The 24,843-nt window shown below is 47.9% G+C and overlaps 1 protein-coding gene across 1 annotated transcript in view; it reads right to left on the bottom strand.

Annotated features, from left to right (window-relative positions):
- Window positions 1-21,824, bottom strand: part of LOC119969890 (paladin-like) — a 127,489-nt gene extending 105,665 nt beyond the window's left edge. Inside the window, exons 1-6 of the mRNA XM_038803870.1 lie at window positions 21,658-21,824; window positions 18,055-18,157; window positions 12,336-12,515; window positions 9,534-9,698; window positions 7,713-7,873; window positions 3,922-3,997 (exon numbers count right to left, since the gene is read on the bottom strand). Of these exons, the coding sequence (XP_038659798.1) occupies window positions 3,922-3,997; window positions 7,713-7,873; window positions 9,534-9,698; window positions 12,336-12,515; window positions 18,055-18,157; window positions 21,658-21,824 (852 nt within the window). The remainder of the gene's footprint in view (window positions 1-3,921; window positions 3,998-7,712; window positions 7,874-9,533; window positions 9,699-12,335; window positions 12,516-18,054; window positions 18,158-21,657) is intronic.
- Between the last annotated feature and the right edge of the window lie 3,019 nt (window positions 21,825-24,843).

The raw sequence follows: 24,843 nt of genomic DNA, 5'->3' as shown, positions 1-24,843 counted from the left end.
GTGAAAATCCAACCAAAAGAAAGCCACGTGTCCAGCTTAAAGTACCAGAGCGGCAACGACCGCCAAGTATCCCCTGGTTCTAGTTCGAGTCCAGCTTTTCTTCCTGGACAAAGGCCCACGCCTCCTCCGGGGACTCGAAATAGTGGTGCTGGTCCTTATAGGTCACCCACAAGCGCGCTGGCTGCAGCATCCCGAATCTGATTCTCTTGGCATGCAGCACCGCCTTCGTCCGGTTGAACCGGGCCCGCCGCTTTGCCACCTCCGCACTCCAGTCCTGGTAGATCCTCACCGTCGAGTTCTCCCATTTGCTGCTCCTCTCTCTCTTGGCCCACCTCAGCACCCTCTCCCGGTCACTGAATCGCTGGAACCGAACTAGCACCGCCCTCGGGGGTTCGTTTGCTCTTGGCTTCCTGGCCATTACTCTGTAGGCCTCCTCCAGTTCCAGGGGCAAAGGGATGGCCCCTGCCCCCATCAGTGAGCCCAGCATTTCTGCCACATACCTCGGGAGGTCCGACCCCTCCAGCCCTTCTGCCAGGCCCAGGATCCTCAGGTTTTTCCGCCTCATGCGGGTATCCATCTCCTCCAGTCGGTTTTGCCATTTCAGGTGGAGTGCCTCGTGCACCTCCACCTTTCCCACGAGGACCGTGGCCTCCTCCTCCCTCACAGCCATCTCCTGCTGCAGCTCCCGAATTGACGCCTCTTGGGTCGCCTGGGCTCCCATCAGCCTGGTGGTCGTCGCGTTCATCGACTCCAGCAGCTCCACTTTCAGCTCCGTGAAGAAGCGCAGGAGAACGGCCTGCTGCTCCTCCGCCCATTTCCTCCAGTCCTCGGGTGCGCCGCCGGCCGCCATTTTGGGTTTCTTCCCCCGCTTTTTTCGGGGAGCTGCTGCCGCTTTTTTTTCTGCCCCACTTCGGGTGACGACCGTAAATTTCGCAGGGTTCTCCTCTGGGGACCTTCCCCCACCGGGAATCGTCGTTCCAGCGCCGTTAGGGGCCCTCCAATCGGCCCAAAAACACCTTCCTCGCAGGAGCAGCCAAACGTGCTACTTAGCTGGTCATAGCCGCAACCGGAAGTCATCCCCCACATAGTTATCTATGTCATTTATATAAATGACAAACAAAAGGGGACCCAGCACAGATCCCCATGGTACACCACTGGGCATTGGCTTCCAGGCACTCAAGCAGGCATCTATCATTACCCTCTGTCTCCTACAGCTAAGCCAATTTTCAATCCACCATATCAAGTTACCCTGTATCCCATGTGCGTTTGCCGTCTTTATTTATTTATTTACATCCCCCGCTGGCGCTGGACTTCATTCACCCGCCAGCGGGGAGTCGGAATGGGCATCGACCCGATTTTCCCCTGATGCCGGATTCTCAGTCCTATTTGGAACGCGAATCCTGCCCTATGTTCTCCCACCAGAGGAGAATTGCACCTGCTTTATGATCCCCTGGGAGCGCAAAGCAGTATGCAATTCTGTATCGCTTGCCCTACAAATTTATGTATGGCGAGGAATATGAGGGATTCCGGAGGGAATCCTGCTATCAATCACTTTGAGCAGACGGCCTGATAGTGAAAACCCGCGACTGGCCAACACACCCCCCCCCCCCCCCCACCCCCCCCCCCCCCCCCCCCCCCCCCCCCACTGCACCGCAAAGCAGCCCTCCTCCTGCACCACAAAGCTGCCTCCCGAGCACCTGATTGTCTGCATGCCCCTCTCCCCCAAGTACAGGAGGGGTGACCTGACCCACCCCCTCCCCCGACCAGGGACTTGCTAGTGAGGGAGAACCCCCCCCCTACCATGGACCCCTGTGTAATGGTATGTATAATGTAGGGAGTGCAAAGAGTTAACAAGATGATGTTCATGTATCTCAACACTAGATGGCACCACAGAGTAGTCATATAAACATATAAATAGAGTGTGCCACCTAGACTTCTGGGAGAAGGTTGGCAGAAGGTGTTAGAGTGGTTCGGAGAAAGGTTGAGGTAGGGTGTTAGTTGTATTACAGAGATATTATAGATTTTTGTGGCATAGATTTAATACTGTTTTTTTCTTAGCTGTTACTTTGTAAGGTATGTGAATCATTTAAAGTAGTGTAAATAAACCAGCTTTGTTTCAAATACATAGCTTGATGTTCATTGTCAACACTACAATTTTAAGCCATCTTGAAGGACTTCACATCACACCCTGTAATAGGGAGACCTCCCCCAGGGACCCTGTAATAGGGAGAACCCCCCCCCCCCAGTGACCCCTGTATTGGGAGACTCCCCCAGGGACCCCTGTAATAGGGAGACATCGAATGCACACTTCCCAAGGATACCCAGGGACACATGCCTGGAAGAGGGACAGGCAGTCGGGCTGAATGATCCCTTCAACTACCCACTATCTGGATCTGGGTTATGACCACCTTGGCCAGGCCTAGAAGGATTAACAAATGGATCACCCACCGTGACCACTCTGCACTGGATAGCCAAGGATCGGGAGCATCGGGCTGAAGTTTAGCCAAAACCTGAGGAGCGGTCTCCTCAAATAGAGGAATAGGGGTTACAACCTCGGACAACCTATATAAACATGGAACACAGACTCCACAGAAATTGCAGGTGGCCTGAGAGTCTGTGTACTGACTAAATCTCCAACTGCATGTGAATGCTTTGTGTAACTCCCTCAATGCCAAAGCCCTAAAGAGCAGTGTCCCTTTATACACTTTTGAATATACCAATAAAACAAATTAACTCATTAACAAATTGGCAGCCTCTTAAAGGGTCACCATAACTAAAAGCAAGAATTACAACCAAAACTTAAAATTAAATTAAAGTAATAATTTGGGGTCTGATGGTGCACTGCAGACCCATGCAGAGTGTTTTTTTTATATTACTTTGAGTAAGTTAAATCCAATGATTGCCTGGAGCAGCAGACACTTTAACCCATAGGGCACAGGTTTGGTGTAATGTGACTCTGTTTTTGATAAGCAGGTGAGATGCACTCCTCAGACACCATACTGTAGTGCGAAATTAAAATGATGACCATTGAGTTTATATTGAAAATGGGATGGTAAGTCACAATGCACAAGACCAGCCGTGTAAGGCACACCCCATAGCTCTTCCACATCTCCAGCATTTGCCGAGAATAAAATCATTTTTTTTCCTAGTGTACAAATTCAGTTAAATTCTGTTAAGATTAAGAGGCGACCTTATTGAGGTATTCAAAATTATGAACAATTTTGTCAGGGTAAAGAAGGATATTCTGTCTCCACTAGTTGGTAAGTCAGTGACTAGGAGTCACAATGTCAAGATGGTCAGCAAGGGAGCTAGGAGAGAGATAAGGAGAAACTTCTTTAATCAGAGAGTTGTTGGGGTTTGGAATGCGCTGCCTGGGAGAGTGGATTCCATGGGAGATTTCAAAACAATTAGGTATATATTTGAAAGTGATGAATTTAGAGGGCGACAGGGATAGGGCTGGGGAATGGGACTGGCTGGGTTGCTCTTTTGGGATCCAGTGCAAACACGATGTGCCGAATGACCTCGTTCTGTGCTGTAAATAAAAACAGCAAACACAACAAATTGCTTAGATTGCAACAGCCTATTTGGTTGACGGTTTTAGCACCTCTCCTGCCTGGATTTTATTTTGGCTAACAGAGTGCGGATCTGTGGCAGATGCTCATTTCAAAGTGCCTGACCATCTGGCAGGGTTCACCCTCTTTCAGCCTGGAACATCTGGCAAGATTGTAATCTGTGAGCCTGGAACATCTGGTGAGGTTTAATGTTCAGCCTGCAACATCTGGCGGGGTTGTATTTTCTTTGTGCCCGAGACATCTGGAGATCTTTAATCTCTTCATGCCTGGCATCCGTCCTAGCGAAAGTTAATGAAACCATAATTTATTTGTTCACATTTCTCATTATCCGCATTAAATGCTGACTTACCCTGATTACACTCACAAAGGCATCAAAGTCTGCTTCTTCCAGTGCAGCATCAACAGGCAAAGGTAACCGATTATATCTGAGAAACAAAATGCAGAACAGGTTATTAATCTAGTTAGCTACACTTTGGCTGATGATGTGTTTTATTTATGTGCCTGAATAAAGCTGCATTTAATCATGTTTAAAACATTTAACATTGCATTACTCTGACCTTTATGTCAGAAAAATGGCTGTCATTGTATACAGCAACGTCCCCAATACAGCAAGGATCAATCAGTCTGTTTTTAATGATGCTAGTTAAAGGAAGGATGTAGATTGGGCTATCAAGAGAACACCTTTCTGTACTTCCAAGTGCTCTGGGATTTCTGCTGTTAACCTGAACCACCAGACCAGGTAAGGCCTTGGTTGAACACCTCATTCACCTTACTCAATACAAAACTTCCTGACAGGGGTTCGTCAGCCTGCATTAAAATGGTCAAGTCTTGGAGTGGAGTTTGAGCCCAATATTTTGTGACTTGGAGACGAGCATACTGTCAATTGAACCATTTATCAAGGAACATTTAAAAAAATAGTAAAACATTCTCCATAGCGTAAACAAAAAGAAAGTCAGGATGGGAATATAGCCATGAAGGGACATGATAAAATCACATGCAGCGATTGTGAAAGGGCAAAAATCTTAAATAATCACTTTGCTTCAATATTTAGCAGAGAGACAGGTCAGATGAAAGTAACATTGGGAGAGCAGAAATGACAGAAGCATATTCAAACTACGGTGAAGAGGAATAGCAAATGAACTAGCCAAACTGGAAGGTAAACCCCCAGGCCATATGGGTCACATCCGCACATTTTAAAAGAATTTACAGAAGACATAATAGAAGCGCCTTTACACATATTGAATAATTCATTGGAAGAAGGTGCAGTGGCAACCGTATTTAAAAGAGCTAACCAGAGAATTAAAATCAGTCAGTTTAACAAAGTGGATGGAAGGTGTAAAATAGGTTCCCATAAGGGTCAGTGCTTGTTATTGACCCTTCAACTAAGGTGAGCAGCTGCTTCCTATCCATCCTGTCCATGCGGCTCATAATCTTACACATGATTCCCCATGAACTTCACGGCAAACTGGCTGTTCCGCCAGCTAAATCGGCGGAACTACACCAGCTCCCTGTTAACAAGGGGGAGCTGCTCATAAACACTCCCTCTGACCTAACTCCCAGCAGCACACAACCATGGCACCACGTAGACCTGCTGCACATAGTTAAAGTGAACTTCAGCATATAACCACGAACAGGGCTCTGTCCTGGAAGTAAATGAAAAATGAAATGAAAATCGCTTATTGCCACGAATAGGCTTCAAATGAAGTTACTGTGAAAAGCCCCTAGTCGCCACATTCCGGTGCCTGTCCGGGGAGGCTGATACAGGAATCGAACCGTGCTGCTGGCCTGTCTTGGTCTGCTTTAAAAGCCAGCGATTTAGCCCAGTGAGCTAAACCAGCCAGGACAGACAGGCAGCAGCTGTGGTTGTCCCAGGTATGGGTGTGCACAATACTGAAAGACGGCCTATAGGTGCCACAGACATTGAGCCCATCAACAACCGCCCTCCCCCCTGCCATCCCTGGCCCAGGGGGTGACCCCGACCCATGGCACCCAGCCCAACCGCCCGACCATGCCCACCCCCTCTGGGGAGTCCCACAGCTCAATAATCCCATATTTAATACAACGACACAAGCACACAAGAATTGGAAAGTAGATAATTATACCAATGCTGCATCAAAATGTGGTTAGATTACAGTTGGAGTGCTGTGTAGAGTTCTGGTCACTATATTGTAGGAAGCACTGGAAATGGTGGAAAATACTAGGAGGAGATTCCACTTTTTGGAAAAAGATTTACAGGCCAGGTATCTTTTCTCTAGAAAGGAGATTGTTAAGGAGTGAACTAATAGACAGCACGAAAATTAGGAAAGATATTTTTAATAACGCAGAGGATGCTGGTGGCAAATAAAAATGGATTCAGTGACAGTATTTGCAGACGTCTGCATAACACAGCATATCGCTCCCAGTACAATCCTTGCTGGGAGGACTAACAACACCAGGCCCTGCTTTTGGCCTGCATTCATGTCAGCTCATAATGAGCCCCAGGTAATTGGCCTCCACCCATTACCTGGGAAGCTCGTACCGTACTCCACAAGTCCCATGGGGCCATCAATGGTGAATTCCCCGTGATCGAGAGGAAAGACTAACGAACAGTATGCCTCCAAGGAATACACAGCTGAGGGACGGGAGAATCCCACCCAGAGTGTTTTTACAAGTGAGGAAGAGCAAAACTGGTGGCCATAAATGTTTGATCGTGACAAAAATAGAAACAGGAAATTCAGAAGAAATATCTTTACCCAGAGAAGATGAGAGGCCGAGGGCGGGATTCTCCATTCTCAAGATGCCCAGAATGCATTCCACAATGAGATGAAGAACTGGGCATCGGAGCAAAATCAACTGCATGCACTGACCCCTCGCTGGGGGCGTGAACGAATTCCACGCCACACACCAGCAGTAGCATGGAAATTAATGCAAATTGGTTCTAATGAGCCTGGGAGGGGAGGGGGGTTTGCACCCAGGCAATCCAGGGGTGGGAGTCTGCCATCTAGTTGGGGGAGGAGGGGGTGTTCGGGGCCGATTTGCAGTGTGTGTGTGTGTGTGTGTGTGTGTGTGTGTGTGTGGGGAGGGGGAGGTTGCCAGCCACTGGATCTCACTATTCGGCTGCCCGCTCCAATATGTACCAGGTTGGGCCAAATGATCTGTCTCTAAACTGTATATTTTATGTAATTCTATGAAATTTTTCTTCATTCAGGACTGGACATCAAACAAGCGGCATGACAAATCAGAGACCATGGAAAATTGAACTAGGTGGTAGTGTGGTAAAGAGGGATGTCATATTCATGGCACCCAATATTGTGTTTACAGATGATGTTAGAGAGGCAGCATGAAGGAGAGGCCCTGGATTGAATCTTGGGGGACTGTAGACTAAGGGTGCGGGAGCAGGAAGAGCACACTGCTTCTCTGGTCATGATTGGGCAGATAGAAATGAAACCAACAGAGGGCAGCACTACCGAACTGTATGACATATTAGAATCATTGGAGAAGCATGGGGCGGGATTACTGATCCTGAGGCTAAGTGTTGACGCCGTTGTAAATGCCGTTGCATTTTACGACATCCTCAACAGGCCTCCGGGATTAGTGATCGTGCACCCTACTGGGGGCCAGCAAGGCACTGGAGCAACTCACACAGCTCCAGCTGCCGATACCGGCGTCAAACGGTCTGCACATGCGCGCTGCAGCCGGCGCGAATTCGCACATGCGTGCTCGAATCCTTCTCACGAGGGCCCCGACGCAACATGGCGTAGAGCTACAGGGGCCCAGCGTGGAGTAAAAGAGGCCCCCACCAGGTAGGCCCCGATCGCGGGCCAGGCCACGGTGGAGGCCCCCCCCCCGGGGTCGGACCCCCCTCCCCCCCCAACCAGGCTGCCCCCCCCCCCCCCGCAGAGGACGCTGAGGTCCCGCTGGGTAGGACCACATGTGAACGGCGCTGGCGGGATTCGGCCTATCTCTGCGTCGGGGGTGGCATCACGTGAATCACGCCCCCCCCCCCCCCCCCCCGGCGATTCTCCGACCTGGCCCATGGTCAGAGAATCACGCCCTCAGTGTGGTTGAAGACTGCACATTGTGAAGAACCATTAACAGTATCAGCTGAAGTTGGAGGTAAATCTCAACCACTGTATCCAAAATACAAACTAATAAAACCACCTGAAGGAAGGCATCAGAAAGGTGTGGCCTCTATAGATCTCTTCTGAGACACAAACATCATCTTCATTCTCAATTGTCCTTGGGAAAGCCTCTGCGACAAATTGCTCAGTACCATCGTATACAAAGTAGGTTTTGTTGCTCAATGCTGCAAAATCCATCAGCTAAAATATCAGAAAAGGAAGGATTACTTTGCCATGTATGGATTTTCTCTGGATTTAGACCAAAGTTTTCTCTGCAAGATCGAGAATTATAATATATTTCCTTCATGGCATCATCAAATCTACCTGTGACTGGCTCCTCCTCCGTCCAAAACCTGGCCCCTGCCTCGAGTGCTGTGTTGTAAACTCAGCACTTTGGCTGGGGGGAACCACTACTTTTAACTCCCTCAGCTTCTCTGCGTTTGCCTGGCTCTGGATCATCGCCCAAATGGGCAGCACATTAGCACAGTGGTTAGCACTGTTGCTTTTACAGCACCAGGGTCCGAGGTTCGATTCCCGGCTTGGGTCACTACCTGTGCGGAGTCTGCAACGTTCTCCCTGTGTCCGTGTGGGTTTCCTCTGGATGCTCCGGTTTCCTCTCACAAATCCCGAAAGACGTGCTGTTAGGTAATTTGAACATTCTGAATTCTCCCTTTGTGTACCCGAACAGGCGCCGGAATGTGACGACTTGGGACTTTTCACAGTAGCTTCATTGCTACTTGTGTATTCTCAAATTTATTGTAAGCTAAATGGAAGTAGCTTCATGTAAGCTACTTGTGACAATAAAGATTATTATTAAATTTTCTCCTCATCAACAATAATAGTCATAAGGTTCCCATCTTTTGTCTGAGGCAGCAGATGTTAGGGATGGGTAAGTGAAAATTGAATTATTTTTCACTCTACTGCCTGGACTGCTCTTCAGCTGTCAGGCAGGAGTGACTGGTGAGGGTCTCTGATGAGGGGCGGAGGCGGGGGGTGGTAAATCGGGTTCCTAGCTCATTAATAAATTGAAATGGGTGCAAAGTCCACCGGCGCGAAGCGGGTAGCAGGGGGATCAGAACATTGGGGCCAACCCATTTTTCGGGGGACACTCCATATTCCACCTATCAGGATTCCCGATTGCAGCAGCAGAGGAATGGAGAACCCCAACCATAATGCAAAAATTAGAGCCATGCTTTTCAGGACTGGAATTCGGACTCAGTTCTTCACACCAAAATTGGTGAAAATTTGGGGAATCGAACAAACCGCAATTGAAATTAAATCAAGTTTTAAATCAGAGGAGTTAGATTTTTGCTAACCAAAGTGATTAAGAGCTATGGGGCAAAGGCCCATAGAGTTGGATGACAGGTCAGCGGGAAAGGCTCAAGGGGCTGAATGGCTCACTCCTGTTCCTACCAATGTCCACCAGGGAAGGAAGCATGCTCACCTTACCAGGTCTGGCCTATATATGACTGCAGTTGATTGGGTTGGCTCTTAATTGTCCTCTGAAGTGGCCTTAAAGTTGCTTTAAACTGCGACAAAAAATGGCTGTGGTGATTCAAGGAGGTGGTTCAATACCACCTTCTCAAAGCAACTAAGGATGAATAATAAATGTCAATCTTGCCAGCAGTAGCCACAGACCACAAGTTAACACCAAATAAGCTTTCAGATTTCAAAAGTGGTGCAGTGACTATCACAATGTGGACCAAATCCACAGTTAGAGATCGTGTCCCATTAGATCATCAAAATGCAAATGACAGCAAATGCTTCACTTGACAAATGGTAATGCAATTAAATAATTGAACTAATCAACATAACAAACAGATATCAAGTGCCACTTAGAAAATTTCAGAAAATCTCCGACCTCTTTTTTAATGATTAATTCCAGTTTTTCCACCTGACCTCTTGGAGTCAGGCTGTAGAGATTGTCCTGCAGGTCACTGTGATGACGTGGGGTGTAAGGAATAAAATCATCATCTTGGTGAAACAAAATGACAGGCTCCTCTCGAACATTGAAGCAAATGATTTCCTGCAGTTTGAAGGTTTGGGGAAAGGTATTTTAGATGAATGTGAAGGTTTCAAACAAAGCAATAATCCTTTTTCTGAATATATATTCAAGTAGTAAAAGAGTTTTCTTTCAAAAATATCACCTGTAAAGAACCTTCAGTATAGAATCCGGAGCCTTTGGAAAAATAATTTTACATTTTAATTTTACAAAAATTTAATTTCCATTTTATCCAGTGGGTCGGGCATAAACTATCACTTGTCCATAAAAACATAGAGAGCAGGAGGAAACCATTTGGTCGATCATGCTTATGCCAGCTCTTCGGAAAAAAATGATCTAATTAGTTCCTCGCTGCTGCTCTGTCTTAATTGCTCTGCAATGTTTTTCCTTTTCAGTATATGTGACCAGTTTTATTGAAAATGCTTTCACCACCCTTTCACAGTGCATTCCAGATCAGAGTAACTAATTTCATTTTTAAAATGTTCTTCATCTCTCCACCCCTCATGCCCCAATCGCGCCTCACATGCTCCTTTGCCAATTACCTCAAGTATGTATCCTAGAATATGTATACTAGAGTTACCAAGCCTCCTAAAAGTGGGTTTTGTGTCGTACACAGTAAAAGTACCCAATGATCTACATGACGGTCCTTGACTAATACTGAATGTAATTTCTCAATATTACTGATTTGTAGTGTAGAAAAGGAACATTCAGATATGCCTTTTTTCTCTGAAATGTGTCTGTTATCCCAAGCTTGAATGTCAGCGAGGCTCAATTGATAGCACGTTAGCCTCTGGATCAGTAGGATGTGAGTTCAAGTCCCACTCCAGGGTGTTTAAGCACAGTAATCTAGGCGGGTACTCCAGTGATGAAATGAGGGAGTGCTACACTGCCAGAAATGCTGACTGTAATCATGTGCCCTCCCCTGTGGTGAGTTTAATGGGCGGAGGCCATTTAATCATGTGGGAGCATAGGGGAGGGCTGCCATCGTCCCAAGTAAGTCCGTGATGTGGAAGCTTATGGAAGGCATTCTCATCCCACTCAGCTGACCCATTATTAACCCAATGGCAGGGGACTTAGCTGCAGGGAGCCCGACAAGCAAACACCCGCGAGTTTGTTTGCAGAGTTTCCTCTCCACTGGGAATCATTCCCTGCCTTGCTGCCGATCTCTTCCAACACCTTCTCTCACCATCTCTGGCCTGGACCCACCCTTGATCCCAGTGCTCAAGTGGGTGTCATATTTGCAGCAGCCACCACCATTCCAGTGGCGCTGCCGCTCAATCGAACTGCCAGCCTGGGATTGGCCTTCCATTCCCCAGGGTCCCTTATCATAGGGAAAGGCCTGTCAATTGCATGATAGGCAAAGGATGCAGTTGGCCTTCCCAAAAAGAGGTGGCACATGGGTCCCGCTGGATCTCCAGCCGATGGATAAGATCCTTGTCGCCATACAAGATTTCACCCTCTGTCTTTCTGAAGAGGTGTTAAACCAATGCCCTTGTCTCCTCTCTGAGGTAGGTGGAAAATAACTCATGGCACTATTTGGAAGAAAAACAGAGGGGTTATTCCCGGTGCCCTGGCCAATATTTATCTCCCAATCAAATTCACAAAAAGGATAATATCTGATCATTAGCGCCAGGATGACCACTGCTGCGGAGGCTGATGAATGATGGGAGACCGTTGGATACGGGATGGCTTTTGTTAATTGTATGGAAATAGGGCTTAAGTAGTGATAATTGGTTTCTCGCCACGTTACCGTGAGATCCCGATTTCGCCTACAGGAGCGGGCCGGTTGCATCGTAAACTGTTTGCCGCCTGGCGCGGTTCTCAATTTCAGCCTCTCCCGCTATTCACCGGCCTCCTTTCGCTTGAGCGAGTACCCTCAGTGATCCTCAATATGCTTAACCTTCCCAGCTATATCGCTATGACTAGGTGTGTCCGCAGGATGGACATCAGAGGTGGAGGCAGCCTTGGCCTACCACGTCCCTTGGACTTCGATGCCCCTGGCGGACGTCCTCTGGGGGCTCGCTGCACTTTCCAATGGCACGTGCACAGCCCTGTCGCCCTGTCCCGTGCACTGACCTCGATTATCCAGTGCACTGACCCCATCAGGGAGATGGAACTCGGGGGAGCTGATGGCCACCGTCACCACTCCATGGGACATGTCCGGTTTGGCACTCAGTGCCCCCTCCACCCACTCGGTGGGATTCACCTTGGGATGGGTGGGCACCTGGTTCGAACCCCCGTTGCCCCTACGTCATCTGGCTCTGCCAGCCCTGGCGGCTCCCCGATGTCTGCACCAAGGTGCCCCTCCCAACCAAGTAGAATTTTTAAATGTTCCTTTTTAAATACTTACAGCCATTGCCAAGGCTTGTTTCAAAGGAAGGGAAAAGCACTAGGCAAAAGGAAAATAAAAGGACAGCAGATAATGGAATCTGTGAGCACAGAACTGAGAAACAGCACCCAGCCTGGACAAGAGAGATGTGACGAGGAGAGTTTTTCCACAGCCAAACCATAACATAACCATAGCGCTGTCAAAAGCTGCCAATATTCCACTGTCCTCAGCATTTATGATTCTGCTCATTTCAGTCTGGCACTGTTTTGCCCGCTAGTATGCTAGTCACACAAGAGAGAGGAGCACTGGTCAACACTGAACACATTTCTCACCTGATGTCCTTGCTCCTTCAGCCTTTGCAGTACTTTGCAGAAGCCTTTCATTGTTGGCTGTCCCATTCCAAACACTGGATAATCAAGGTGAATCTGGCGGAAGTTTGGAGCCCCATAATTACTCATGGTAAGAAGGACATCAACTTTCTTGTTGAGATCTTTGACCATGAAATATTTCCCCTGTAAGCACACACAGCACAATATTGTATCACCCAACACACACCAATTATTGGAGAGTTTTGCAAATAGTTCACTAATAAATTGATGCACAAAAGTATTTTTTGCCTTCTTTATAACTATCGGACAATCAAGCGTGGGGTCCAGCTTCTGAATTTCCTACTCCGTATTCAGTTGGAGTATTAATAAACTCAATGGGGAATTACTGGGTGGAAATTATTGAAGGCACCTTTGCAAGTGGCTGAGTACCAATTGTGACTCTCCTCACCACAAATCCTACACTTTAACTCCTCCAGCTGGGAATTTCACCTTGTGGAAAACCTGTTCTAGGATTCTGCCATGAGTTCTGTTGGATGTAATTGGGTAAACACAAGGGCCTGCTGATAAGTGGCTCTCTCTCAGAATCCAAAGTATGCAAGCACTTGTCTCAGAGCCTGATTCCCGAGCTGCATTGTTTTTTAAAAAATAAATTTAGTGTCCCCAATTCTTTTATTTCCAATCAAGGGGCAATTTAGCGGGTCCAATCCACCTACCCTGCACGTCTTTTTGAGTTGTGGGGGCGAGACCCACGCAGACACGGAGAGAATGTGCAAACTCCACACGGACAGTGACCCGGGGCTGGGATCGAACCTGGGACCTCGGTGCCGTGAGGCAGCAGTGCTAACCACTGCGCCACCATACCACCCTCCGAGCTGCATTGTTGTAGATGGAGTGGATAGGAGTTAGGCACAAAGCTACTCTTGATAGATAAAGAGTTCAAAAATGCAGATGGTTGGAAATCCAAGATAAGAGCAAAAAATGAAGCAGAAGGGCAGGTTAACATTTCAGGTTCAAGCCTTCAGTAGAATTGGCAGGGGGAGAAATGAACCATTGTAAGGTAGACATTGTGGGATTTGGTGGAGGAAACAATGGAGGAGAAAACAACAGCAGGTAGAGAAGGAAGAAGGGAGAAGATGACGTGGACCAATTGTAACTGGGCGGAGCAAGAAGGACTGTGTGGTGAAGCTTCACTTCAGCTGCAATGAACTCTCCCACCCCTAACATGGGCCCACCATCCCCTTACAAAACATTTAGGCACAAAGCTACTCTCCATGACAACGGTTCACTTGGTTTATATTACTTAATAAAAGCCAACAGAATAACCTTCACTCAACAACCGTATCCAGGAATACATCAATAATACAAAATAAAATTGTCTAAGGTGTTAGTGACGCCACACCTGGAGTATTGTGTTCAGTTTTGGTCTCCTTACCTGAGAAAGGACGTACTGGCACTAGAGGGTGTGCAGAAGAGATTCACTAGGTTAATCCCAGAGCTGAAGGGGTTGGATTCCTAGGAAAGGTTGAGTAGGCTGGGACTGTACTCGTTGGAATTTAGAAGGATGAGGGGGGATCTTATAGAAACATATAAAATTATGAAGGGAATAGATAGGATAGATGCAGGCAGGTTATTACTTCTTCACCCAAAGGGTTGTGAATCTATGGAATTCCTTGCCCACTGAAGCAGTTGAGGCTCCTTCATTAAATGTTTTTAAGATAAAGATAGATAGTTTTTTGAAGAATAAAGGGATTAAGGGTTATGGTGTTCAGACCGGAAAGTGGAGCTGAGTTCACAAAAGATCAGCCATGATCTCATTGAATGGCGGAGCAGGCTCGAGGGGCCAGATGGCCTACTCCTGCTCCTAGTTCTTATGTTCTTAAAAGAACTAGATTCCCTTAGTGTCTGTCCTGTGGGTGCCCTTGCCTGGTCTAGAGCTCCTACATAGTCTATCGCAGTGGCTGCAGCATGGGTTGGTAGCGGGCTGCAGACCGTGTACAGAGCCCAGCTTCAGATTGCATCAATTTGGCATGACCGGGAGCAGCCAGAGCTCTCTGGCTGGCTGAGAGCCATCTGCAAGAGCACTGATAGAGTGGCAATGGTGGAAGGGTGAATGCTGTCACCCTGAGAGAGGACAGGGTGCTGTACCAACCAACTACTACTCTCTCAAAACAGTACCTCAGTAGTTCTCAATCTGTGCAGCAATGATTGCTGGACTGCTGTGAGATTGGCATCCACAATGGTAGCAGACTGGAAGCTAGCGGCCTGAGCCTGCCTGACGACAGCCAGGGATTTCATGGTCTCTGTCTGAGCTTCCACGGTTACACAGAAACATTGGGGTGGGGTGGGGGGGCCTCCACCTGCAATGCATTGGAAACAAAGACAGCAGCCAGAAGAGACTTCATCCTGGGACAGCCAGGCAGTGGTGCCTTGGAGGTGCCTATCATTTCCAAACTCTGTGCCAAACTCCTCCATGGCACCAGCTAGTGACTATTTCTATCTGGCAGGTAGCCAATGCATAAAGCATGGTCACTAGAGTTCTCCTACAATCTGACCCAACAACGTCCTCATATTATTGCCTTGCAGCCGAACTTGCCTCCGACCTCACCCTCTGGGAAGTTTACGCACCTGTCACCCTGTCCAAGCTGCAGCCCACTCATGCCCAGTGATTCACCATGTGCAGATCCTGACTCTACACTCGCCTCCAAACTGTGCTCAGTGCCAATGTCTGAGCTGATGACTGCGAGTGTTAGGTCGAATGACGATACTTCTTCCTCAAAGCTATCTCCCTGTTCTCACCCATCCCCATGTTTCCACTAGGACTGAGTTGCCAGCATTTCTTGACTATTTCAAAGTACAAAAGCATAGGGGAAAGTGCAGGTTATGTAAGGGGGTGTGGAGAGGAAATCAGGAGGCCCAAGGTCACTATCAGAAGTTTCTATTCCATGGCGCTTTTCAGAATGAGGGTCAGGGGTGAGGGCAGAAGGTGCAATTTATTGCCATCCAGGATGGCTTCCACTACACTGGTTACTACAGTACTGACTCTATAGAATTGCTGCCCATGATCCACTGAACCATCTCCTCCAGGGAGCTGAGGGGATGCATTCATGTTAATCCTCCTCCGGTACCCTGGCTTTTGTGGACAACCTTCTCCTACAAGATTGATGCTTGCCATAGCTGAATAGCTTGTGATATGTGGAAGCAATGGAAGAGGCAGCTGGTATGATTCAAACGTGTGTGTAGGTAAGATATCGTGTGAGGATGTTATGGATTTGAGTGTCAGGATGTGGTGCTGGGTGGGTAATGTGGGTATGTTGCATTGTGTACCAGTCTGGCTGGTGCTGTAAAATACAAGAGGTGGTGTGCTGGTTCATTCACCCACCTTGATCCTCGAAGTGAAGTTATTAAACTTTTTCAGCCCTGCTGCTGGGTCCGTGGTGCTACACTCTGAGCATTCTCTGCCTTTGCCATATTCCTTCAATCCTTCAGTGTTCCTGAGAGGATTCTTGATCCCGACCTCAACACAAACATGCTGATCATCCTGGTTTCCAACTCTCGCCGCCCAGGGCGATGTCAGTGAACCCACGAGAGCTCTTCTTCCCCTCTTGTTACATGGCAATTCTGTCTGTGGCCAAAGCCACAAACATCCAGCAGCCTGCAGTGCACTGCTGCCATCTCCCTTTTTATTCAGCACCGTGCTTCTAATTTGGGGAGCTTATCTGGATCGCATGCTTTCTTCAGACCAGTGCTCAGCCTCTTGGGGGGGGGGGGGGCTGCACAAGGATAAGAACTGGGGCTGGGAATGAAGTGGGTGAAACAATTTTCTCTCTTACCATATCCCATTTGCAATGGCCATGGGTAAGTTGCAAAACATGCCTTGAGTTGCTTGAATTTCATATTCAGAGTATTTTTCATCACTTATTTGAAATACTTTGCAATCTGACTGAGGAAAACGTCGCCCAGGTCCTCTGAATTTCCCGTACACTGGGCAACTTTTACAATATTAGCTTTTTTAATCCCAGTGTGTTTGATATTATATGAAAATAATTTCCCCCGAATGGTAAGCACTACACTGTACATGAATCAATTTGTTCATGAGAAAAATGGAAGAAATCAATATTAGATGACGAAGGATACATTGGCAGCTTACTAATGGTACTGATGGAGATGATTTGTTTATCCACCAAACACCCGAGGGTTTTCTTTCCCAGTATGACTGTTATAAATATATGATCTAGATCAGGGGTGTCAAACTCAAATACACCGTGGCCCAAAATTTAAAAATCGGGACAAGTCGAGGGCCGGACTGGTTCAATGTTTTTTTGCAAAACTTATTGAAATGAAATTATTGAACCTGGAACTAATAAAGCTTAGGTTATTGCCTATAAAAACAACATTAAATATTAAATAAATAAAAAAATTAGTTGCATTTATTTCTTATTGCTTTATCTGGAGCTTTTCCAGAGTAATTTCTAATGAAAACATTTTTCCACAGGCCAACACTTTGTGATTCACACTATACCTGAATAAACTCGGCATCAGCCATATCATACGCCATAGGCGCTTCAATTGCTGGGGCCAGCTTTAATAGTAATTAGATATTATTAGGGCAGCACGGTGGCCTAGTGGTTAGCACAACCGCCTCACGGCGCTGAGGTCCCAGGTTCGATCCCGGCTCTGGGTCACTGTCCGTGTGGAGTTTGCACGTTCTCCCCGTGTCTGCGTGGGTTTCGCCCCCCACAACCCAAAAATGTGCAGAGTAGGTGGATTGGCCACGCTAAATTGCCCCTTAATTGGAAAAAATAATTGGCTAATCTAAATTTTTTTTTAAAAGTAATTAGATATTATCTCGCGGGCCAAAGATAATTCCACCGCGGGCCGGATTTGGCCCGCGGGCCTTGAGTTTGACATATATGATCTAGATGAACTCAGCGAGTTCACTAATGACTGGAGAGTTTGGATTTTGCTGTTGGTGCTGCTATTAGTTGCTATTAATCACATCCAGGATTGATATTCTGACAATATTTTAATAACACCTTTAACTAGCTGGAATTTAATATTCAGCAGATGTTGTAAAGGAATAAGGGATTTATTATATGAGATCGATACAATAAATTCATTGAACAATCCCGGCCATGGTTGATTGAATTTTCTAAGTGCAAAGTTGACCAAACAAATGATCAGCCATGGTCACAATGAATGGCAGAGCAGGCTCAAAGGGCCGAATGGCCCCCTCCAGCTTCTATTTTCTATGTAGAACATACAGTGCAGAAGGAGGCCATTTGGCCTATCGAGTCTGCACCGACCCACTTAAGCCGTCGCTTCCACCCTATCCCCATAACCCCTCCTAACCTTTTTGGTCACTAAGGGCAATTTATCATGGCCAATCCACCTAACCTGCACATCTTTGGACTATGGGAGGAAACCGGAGTACCCGGAGTAAACCCACGCAGACACGGGGAGAACGTGCAGACTCCGCACAGACAGTGACCCATCGGGGAATCGAATCTGGGACCCTGGCGCTGTGAAGCCACAGTGCTATCCACTTGTGCTACCGTGCTGCCCTGTGGATGATGCCCAATTTTTGACATATCTCAGATTGATACATTTGCAGGCTGCTTGCAGGATAACACACCAATACTTACTAATGTAGCCTTGCCCTTGGGGCAAGTGATAGATGCTCAAACTATACCGCACATGCAGAGGAGAAGGCCCAAAGGCTTACCTGCACAAGGTAGTGCTCAGGTAAACTGTCGTTCATACGGCCAATGACATAATGGGCCTTATGAAAGTCATCATGAACTTGAAATTCTTCCTTCAAATTGTACCTTGGGAACAAGCAGAAGATATGAGAACTCAGCAGCAGCAAATCAGATGCTTGGGGAGGAAAATATTTGTACAAGGCCTGTGACTGAGGGAAAGAAACTGATCCTTACGGGTAGGAAAACAGCGGAAAGACCTTTTGAAGTATAATTACTGCTGTAATGTAGAAAACATTAAAATCAATTTGTACATAGAAGGATCCCACAACAGCAATGTGATAATGTCCAGATTATCTGCAATTTGGCGCTATTGTTTGGACAGTATCAATATTAGATAAATTAACACACAGTAAGGCTAGAAATAATGGTGTAAGTTAATATAATTTTGGTTACCAGGACTCCAGGGGGATTCCCCCCACACTGCCCATCTTCAAAACAGTGCCATAGAATATTTTATGTTCACCTGAGATGACAGACAGGGCCTCAGTTTAACATCCCATCTGGAAAATGGCACACCTGACAGTGCAACAGACCTTTACTACTGTACTGGAGCTATATTCTTGTGCTCAAATCTGTGGACTTAAGCTCACAACCTTCTGGCTCAGAGGTCAGTCAATACTACTGAGAGTCACAATGACGTCAAGAGTAGGGTGTTGGCGAGGGAAGAGGCCTCATCACATTTTTCTACGCAGGTCCATCAGCAGGATTTGGGCAGACCTCCCACACAGGCCATGATTGTGTCCTGGCAGAGGCTGCTCCTGCGCCTGTAGCACCGAGAGTCTTTCCATTTTCAGACTGAATATATTCATCAACTGAGCATCTATAGACCAGGTGTTCCCAGCCTTCTGAGGGAAAATATTCCTCACGCTGGTCCTGAGACAAACCCTTTATGAACATCTGAATTAGGAGCAGAAGCAGGCCATTCGGCCTCTCGGGCCTGCCTCACCATTCAATAAGAACGTGGTTGATTTGTTTGTTTTTTGAGCTCCACATTCCCATCGACCCCCGATAACAATTCCCTTGCCTAAAAAGAGTCGATCTACCTCTGCCTTGAGGGAGAACTCGTACAGGAAATGAAGGTAAATGCAGACTCAGCAGAGCATTCCTCGCCGAGACCAAAAACCGAGTCTCCCGTTTGATAGCGGGTTATTCTCGGCGTTACAGGCACTGAGAAACCCTTCCACAATGGGACCTTTTTTTCCATTAAATCGTGCTCATTAACTACCTATTTAGGTATTCGTGGCCCCTCTCTGAGACATTAAAATCTTACACATTTCCAGTCGTGACCTTTTATTAAAACGGGAAAAAGTTAGTAATGTAACAGTTTATAAGTAGACCAATGGGGGTAGGGGAGTAGTGGGAGAAAAAGACAAAAGGAAGAACAAAGAACAAAGAAAATTACAACACAGGAACAGGCCCTTCGGCCCTCCCAGCCTGCACCGATCCAGGTCCTTTATCTAAACCTGTCTCCTATTTTCCAAGGTCTACTTCCCTCTGTTCCCCGCCCGTTCATATATCTGTCTAGATGCATTTTAAATGATGCTATCGTGCCCGCCTCTACCACCTCCGCTGGCAAAGCGTTCCAGGCACCCACCACCCTCTGCGTAAAAAACTTTCCACGCACATCTCCCTTAAACTTTCCCCCTCTCACCTTGAAATTATGACCCCTTGTAATTGACACCCCCAATCTTGGAAAAAGCTTGTTCCTATGGAAGGGTCTGTGACAGGGCAGAAGACAGGAGACATTACCCTAAATTACCTGGGGCCGCGCAAGTGGCTAGCACTGTGGCTTCACAGAGCCAGGGTCTCAGATTCGATTCCCCGCTGGGACACTGTCCGTGTGGAGTCTGCACGTTCTCCCCATGTCTGCGTGGGTTTCCTCCGGATGCTCCGGTTTCCTCCCACTGTCCAAAGACGTGCGGGTTAGGTGGATTGGCCATGATAAATTGCCCTTAGTGTCCAAAAAGGTTAGGAGGGGTTATTGGGTTACGGGGATAGGGTGGAAGTGAGGGCATAAGTGGGTCGGTGCAGACTCGATGGGCCGAATAGCCTCCTTCTGCACTGTATGATCTATGTTCTAAATTTTCCAGTTCTACCCACCCACCTAAATGACAAAAGTATTGCTTGGAATCGCCAAAGGAGTTAGTAATGGGACAAGTAACGAAACAAAAGAAGATGTAAATGGCAGAATTGTGAGCAGCATGCCATCAGAAAGCAAAAGGAGAAAGTCATGGTTAAGAGCGAAACCTGCAAAGAGAATGAGACAAATCGAAGTGATTAGGTCTGATATTGTTGAAATCACTATTAAATCCAGAAAGCTGTTAAACGCCGAATCAAAAGATGAAATGCTGTTCGTCGAGCTTGTGTTGACCCTCACTGGAACACTGTAGCAGGTCAAGGACAGAGATGTCAAGGAGCATAGTGAAGAATTAAAATGACAAGTCACCAGAAGCTTATGGTCATGCTCGCAGACTGAATGACTGCGCACTGCTAAATAGTCTTTCAATCTGTGTTTGGTCTCTGCAACGTAGAGGTGACTACATTGTGCACAGCAAATACAGTATACTAAAGTGAAAGAGGTACATGTAAATCACTGCTTCACCTGGAAAGAATTTTGTTTAATAAATGTTTTTATTGAATTTTACATGTGTACATTATACAGGAGATGATTGAAACAGTTATTATTTATAATTTACATGGTTTTCCTTTTTTCTGGCACTCCCCCCCCCCCCCCCCCCCCCCCCCCCCCCCGTTGCCCCCCTCCCCTTATCTTCTATTCGGGCAGTGTCTTAGGCCCTTTCCTCCACCGTAGGTGTTATTATCTATCGTTCATCTTGTTTTTGTTCTTATGGTTTTGTAGGGGGTGGGGGGAACTCTCTGGCCCCCTCTTTGGTATCTCCCTGGGTACCCTTCTGGTGTTTTCTTGAGTGCCGCTCTCACTGCGCCCCCCCCCCCCCCCCTTGTTCCTGCCGATGGGTCAGCTTTGTGTGACCCTGGTTGTTCCTATTGGTCCCTCCGGCCCCCTCCCTTCCTATCTGTTATTGGCTTCAAACAGGTCTTGGAACAGGCTGATGAACAGCCCCCAAGCTTTGTGGAAGCTTTTCTCCGACCCTCGGATGGTGTACTTGACCTTCTCCTTCTGGAGAAATTCCGACAGGTCTGCCAGCCAGTCTGCAGCTGTGGGCGGTGCTGCTGATCGCCAGCCGAGCAGGATTCTCCGGCGGGCGATTAGGGAAGCAAAAGCTAGGGCATCGGCCCCCTTTTCCCCGTATGAAGTTCTGGCTGGTCCGATACACCGAAGACTTCCACTTTCGGGCACGGCTCCACCCTCACCCCCACATCCTTGGCCTCGGAGAAAGCTGTCCAGAACCCGACATGCCTGGCAGGAATGTTCAGGGTGGTGAGAAGAGAGGAGGTATAAGATCAGGTGTTATATCTCCTGTACTTACATGGAAAGGGGTCAGGAATGTCGGGGGTGATAGACAATTGGACCAAGGGATAAAATATTATTTTGGTCATTAAGCCTTCGCCTCAGCAGTATCCTATCCTTGACTGCTGTTACTTACGTAATTACAACGGGTGCCACTTTATTGGTGATGATGGACTTTGCCAAGCCGGCAGCTGTGTTGATATCTTCAGTGTGACTGTCAACTCCAGATGGTTTGGCATCCCTGTCACATTGCCCTTGGGCTGCTGGTGCAACTTGCTTGTTGGCACTGGCAGTGGTGCCCATGGTCAATTAGCAGCTGAACAAAACAAATTTAAAAATGATCATTTTCAATCCTGAAATTAACATTCAGCTTCTCTACTGCATAAGTAGTTAACATCTTCAGGTTCATTACAAAGCATTAAAGCAAACAAACAGAAAATATTTTAGGGTTGGGTGCCCGGTACAGAATTTGTCACACAATAAGGAAAGAATAAATCTGAGTGAGACAATAGCAAGTTCTTAGGTTCCATCTCACAGCAAACAAATTCAATACTCAAACCTATGAATAAATAGTTTGTTTTACTACAAATGTTTTATATCTATACATATAGATATATAGATGTTCCCTTCTAGGACAGTTGAAGAATAAATGAAGGGGTGGGATTAGAACCTGTGACCACTTCATCATCACCTCTTATCATTTTCTTACCACCTTTGTTGCCCAAACATGGACCAAACGTTGAGCTGACGGTATCCGTTTGACATGGACTAGTGGCCCATGCCTGAACTGTTAATTTGCTGAAAAACTGGCTTTTGAATTTATTTCCCTGGGCCCTAGAACTTGATGATCAGCCATGATCATAATGAGTGGCGAAGCAGACTCGAAGGGCCGAATAGCCTCCTCCGGCTTCTATTTTCTACGTATATTTCTCTGTATCTTTCTGGCTATAAGACCTAGCCCCTACTTGCTGCTGACAAAATAGTTTCATTTTAGTGAACTCAGAACTTCCAGTTGCTTCATTCATTTCGCTCGTTCCACTTCTCCCCTCAGCATCACGTCAGAATTGCGCCCCAAGTAAAGCAGCAAATAACCCCTCTGATATACCATCAATTCACAGCGAGACAATATGAGCAAGTGAACGAAGGCTTTATTACACAAAGAACTAGCCTGCCAGTGACTTCTGTACAAAATGAGCGCCACCCACTGGGCGCAGGACTATATACCGTCTCCGGGGGGGGGGCAGAGCCAGAGGAGGAGCCCACCGGGGTTAAAGGTTAAAGATTACACAGGCACCACTTCTCCTGGTGAATGCATTCACCACGTTCACCCCCTGTTTAAAAAAAATACGCAGTCTGGGGGGGTGACGTGGGTCAAATGTCCAGTCTAACTGGAGGCCGGATCGTCCTTTTAGACCTCCTCAGCTCTGGCGGTGTGGCGGGCACGGACGTCGTAGATGATGGTGACTCCGAGAGCGTGTTGTTCGGAGACGGTTGCAGGATGGTGGTCGGCAAGTGGCGGATGGCGGCAGTGAAGGCGTGGGGTGCGGCGTAGGCGCGGGAGGACACAGGAGCCCCAGGGGGCGAAAGAGATGGTTGGTGTTGGTAGGCTATGCTGGGATGCGAGGGAGGGGGGCGTGTTGGCAGCGGAGCCAGGGGGCACCAGGTCCCGTAGGGAGACTGTATCTTGCCATCTGTCTGGGTGCACGACGTAGGCATAATGGCGGTTTGCGTGCAGCAGCTGGACCATCTCAACTAGGGGGTCGGTCTTATGGCTCCTCACATGCCTCCGGAGAAGGACAGGCCCCGGAGTTGTCAGCCAGGATGGAAGTGAGACCCCGGAGATGGACTTCCTGGGGAAGACAAACAAGCGGTTGTGAGGGGTCTCATTCGTGCCTGTGCAGAGGAGCGACCTAATGGAATAGAGCACGTTGGGGAGGACCTCCTGCCAGCGGGGAACCGGGAGACTTCTAGACCGAAGGGCAAAAAGGACGGCCTTCCATACCGTCGCGTTCCCCCTCTCCATCTGCCCGTTGCCCTGCAGGTTGTAGTGGTAGTCCTGCTCGAGGCGATGCCCTTACCAAGCAGGTACTGACGCAGCTCATCGCTCATAAACAATGTACCCCGGTCACTGTGGATGTATGCAGGGAAACCGAACAGTGTGAAGATGCTGTGCAGGGCCTTCATTTCTGTGGCCGAGGTCAGGTCGGGGCAAGGGACAGCGAAAGGGCAGTGGGAGTATTCGTCAATGACAGTCAGGAAGTACAGATTGTGGTTGGTGGACAGGAGTGGCCTCTTGAAGTCGATACTGAGGCGCTCAAAGGACCGGGAGGCCTTTACTAGATGGGCCTTGTCTGGCCGATAGAAGTGCAGTTTGCACTCCGCGCAGACTTGGCAATCCCTGGTCATGGCTCTGACCTCCTCGGTGGAGTAGGGCAGGTTGCGAGACTTAATAAAATGGATAAGCTGGGTGACCCCTGGGTGGCAGAGGTCGTTGTGGAGAGTCCGCAGTCGGTCCTCCTGCGCGCTGGCGCAAGTACCGTGGGACAGGGCATCTGAGGGCTCGTTGAGTTCCCCAGGACGATACTTAATATCGTAAGTGTAGGTGGAGAGTTTGATCCTCCACCTCAAGATCTTATCATTTTTAATCTTGCCCTGCTGTGCATTGTCAAACATAAAGGCTACCGACCATTGGTCGGTGACGAAGGTGAACCTCCTACCAGCTAGGTAGTGGCTCCGATGCCACACAGCTGCCACAATGGCTTGCGCCTCCTTCTCGACAGAGGAGTGTTGAATCTCGGAAGCATTGAGGGTTCTAGAGAAGAAGGCTACGGGCCTGCCCACCTGGTTGACGTCTGACGCATCGCTCTCTACCTGAAAAGGGATGGACTCGTCCACCGCGTGCATGGCAGCCTTGGTGATATTGGCCTTGATGTAGCTGAAGGCCGAGTAGCCTCAGCCGTCAGGGGAAATGTAGTGGTCTTAATAAGTGGGCGGGCTTTATCCGCGTAGTTGTGGACCCAGTTGTGGGCGTAGTATGAGAAAAGCCCCAGTCACCCTTTGAGGGCCATGAGGCTGTGGGGAAGGGGAAGTTCCGTGAGGGGGCGCATGCGGTCGGGGTCGGGCCCCAGCGCTGTATGGAGTGGACCAGGAGTGGGGCGGTCAAAAAAGCGGCTTTGGAGAAGAGAGGAGAACGGTTAGCACTGCTGCCTCACTGTGCCAAGGTCCCAGGTTCGATCACGGCTTTGGGTCACTGTCTGTGTGGAGTTTGCACATTCTCCCAGTGTCTGTGTGGATCTCACCCCCACAACCCAAAGATGTGCAG

This window comes from Scyliorhinus canicula, chromosome 8 (genome assembly GCF_902713615.1).
Source record: "Scyliorhinus canicula chromosome 8, sScyCan1.1, whole genome shotgun sequence".
Classification (NCBI taxonomy): Eukaryota; Metazoa; Chordata; class Chondrichthyes; order Carcharhiniformes; family Scyliorhinidae; genus Scyliorhinus; species Scyliorhinus canicula.
This window is presented reverse-complemented; position numbering and strand designations above follow the sequence as displayed.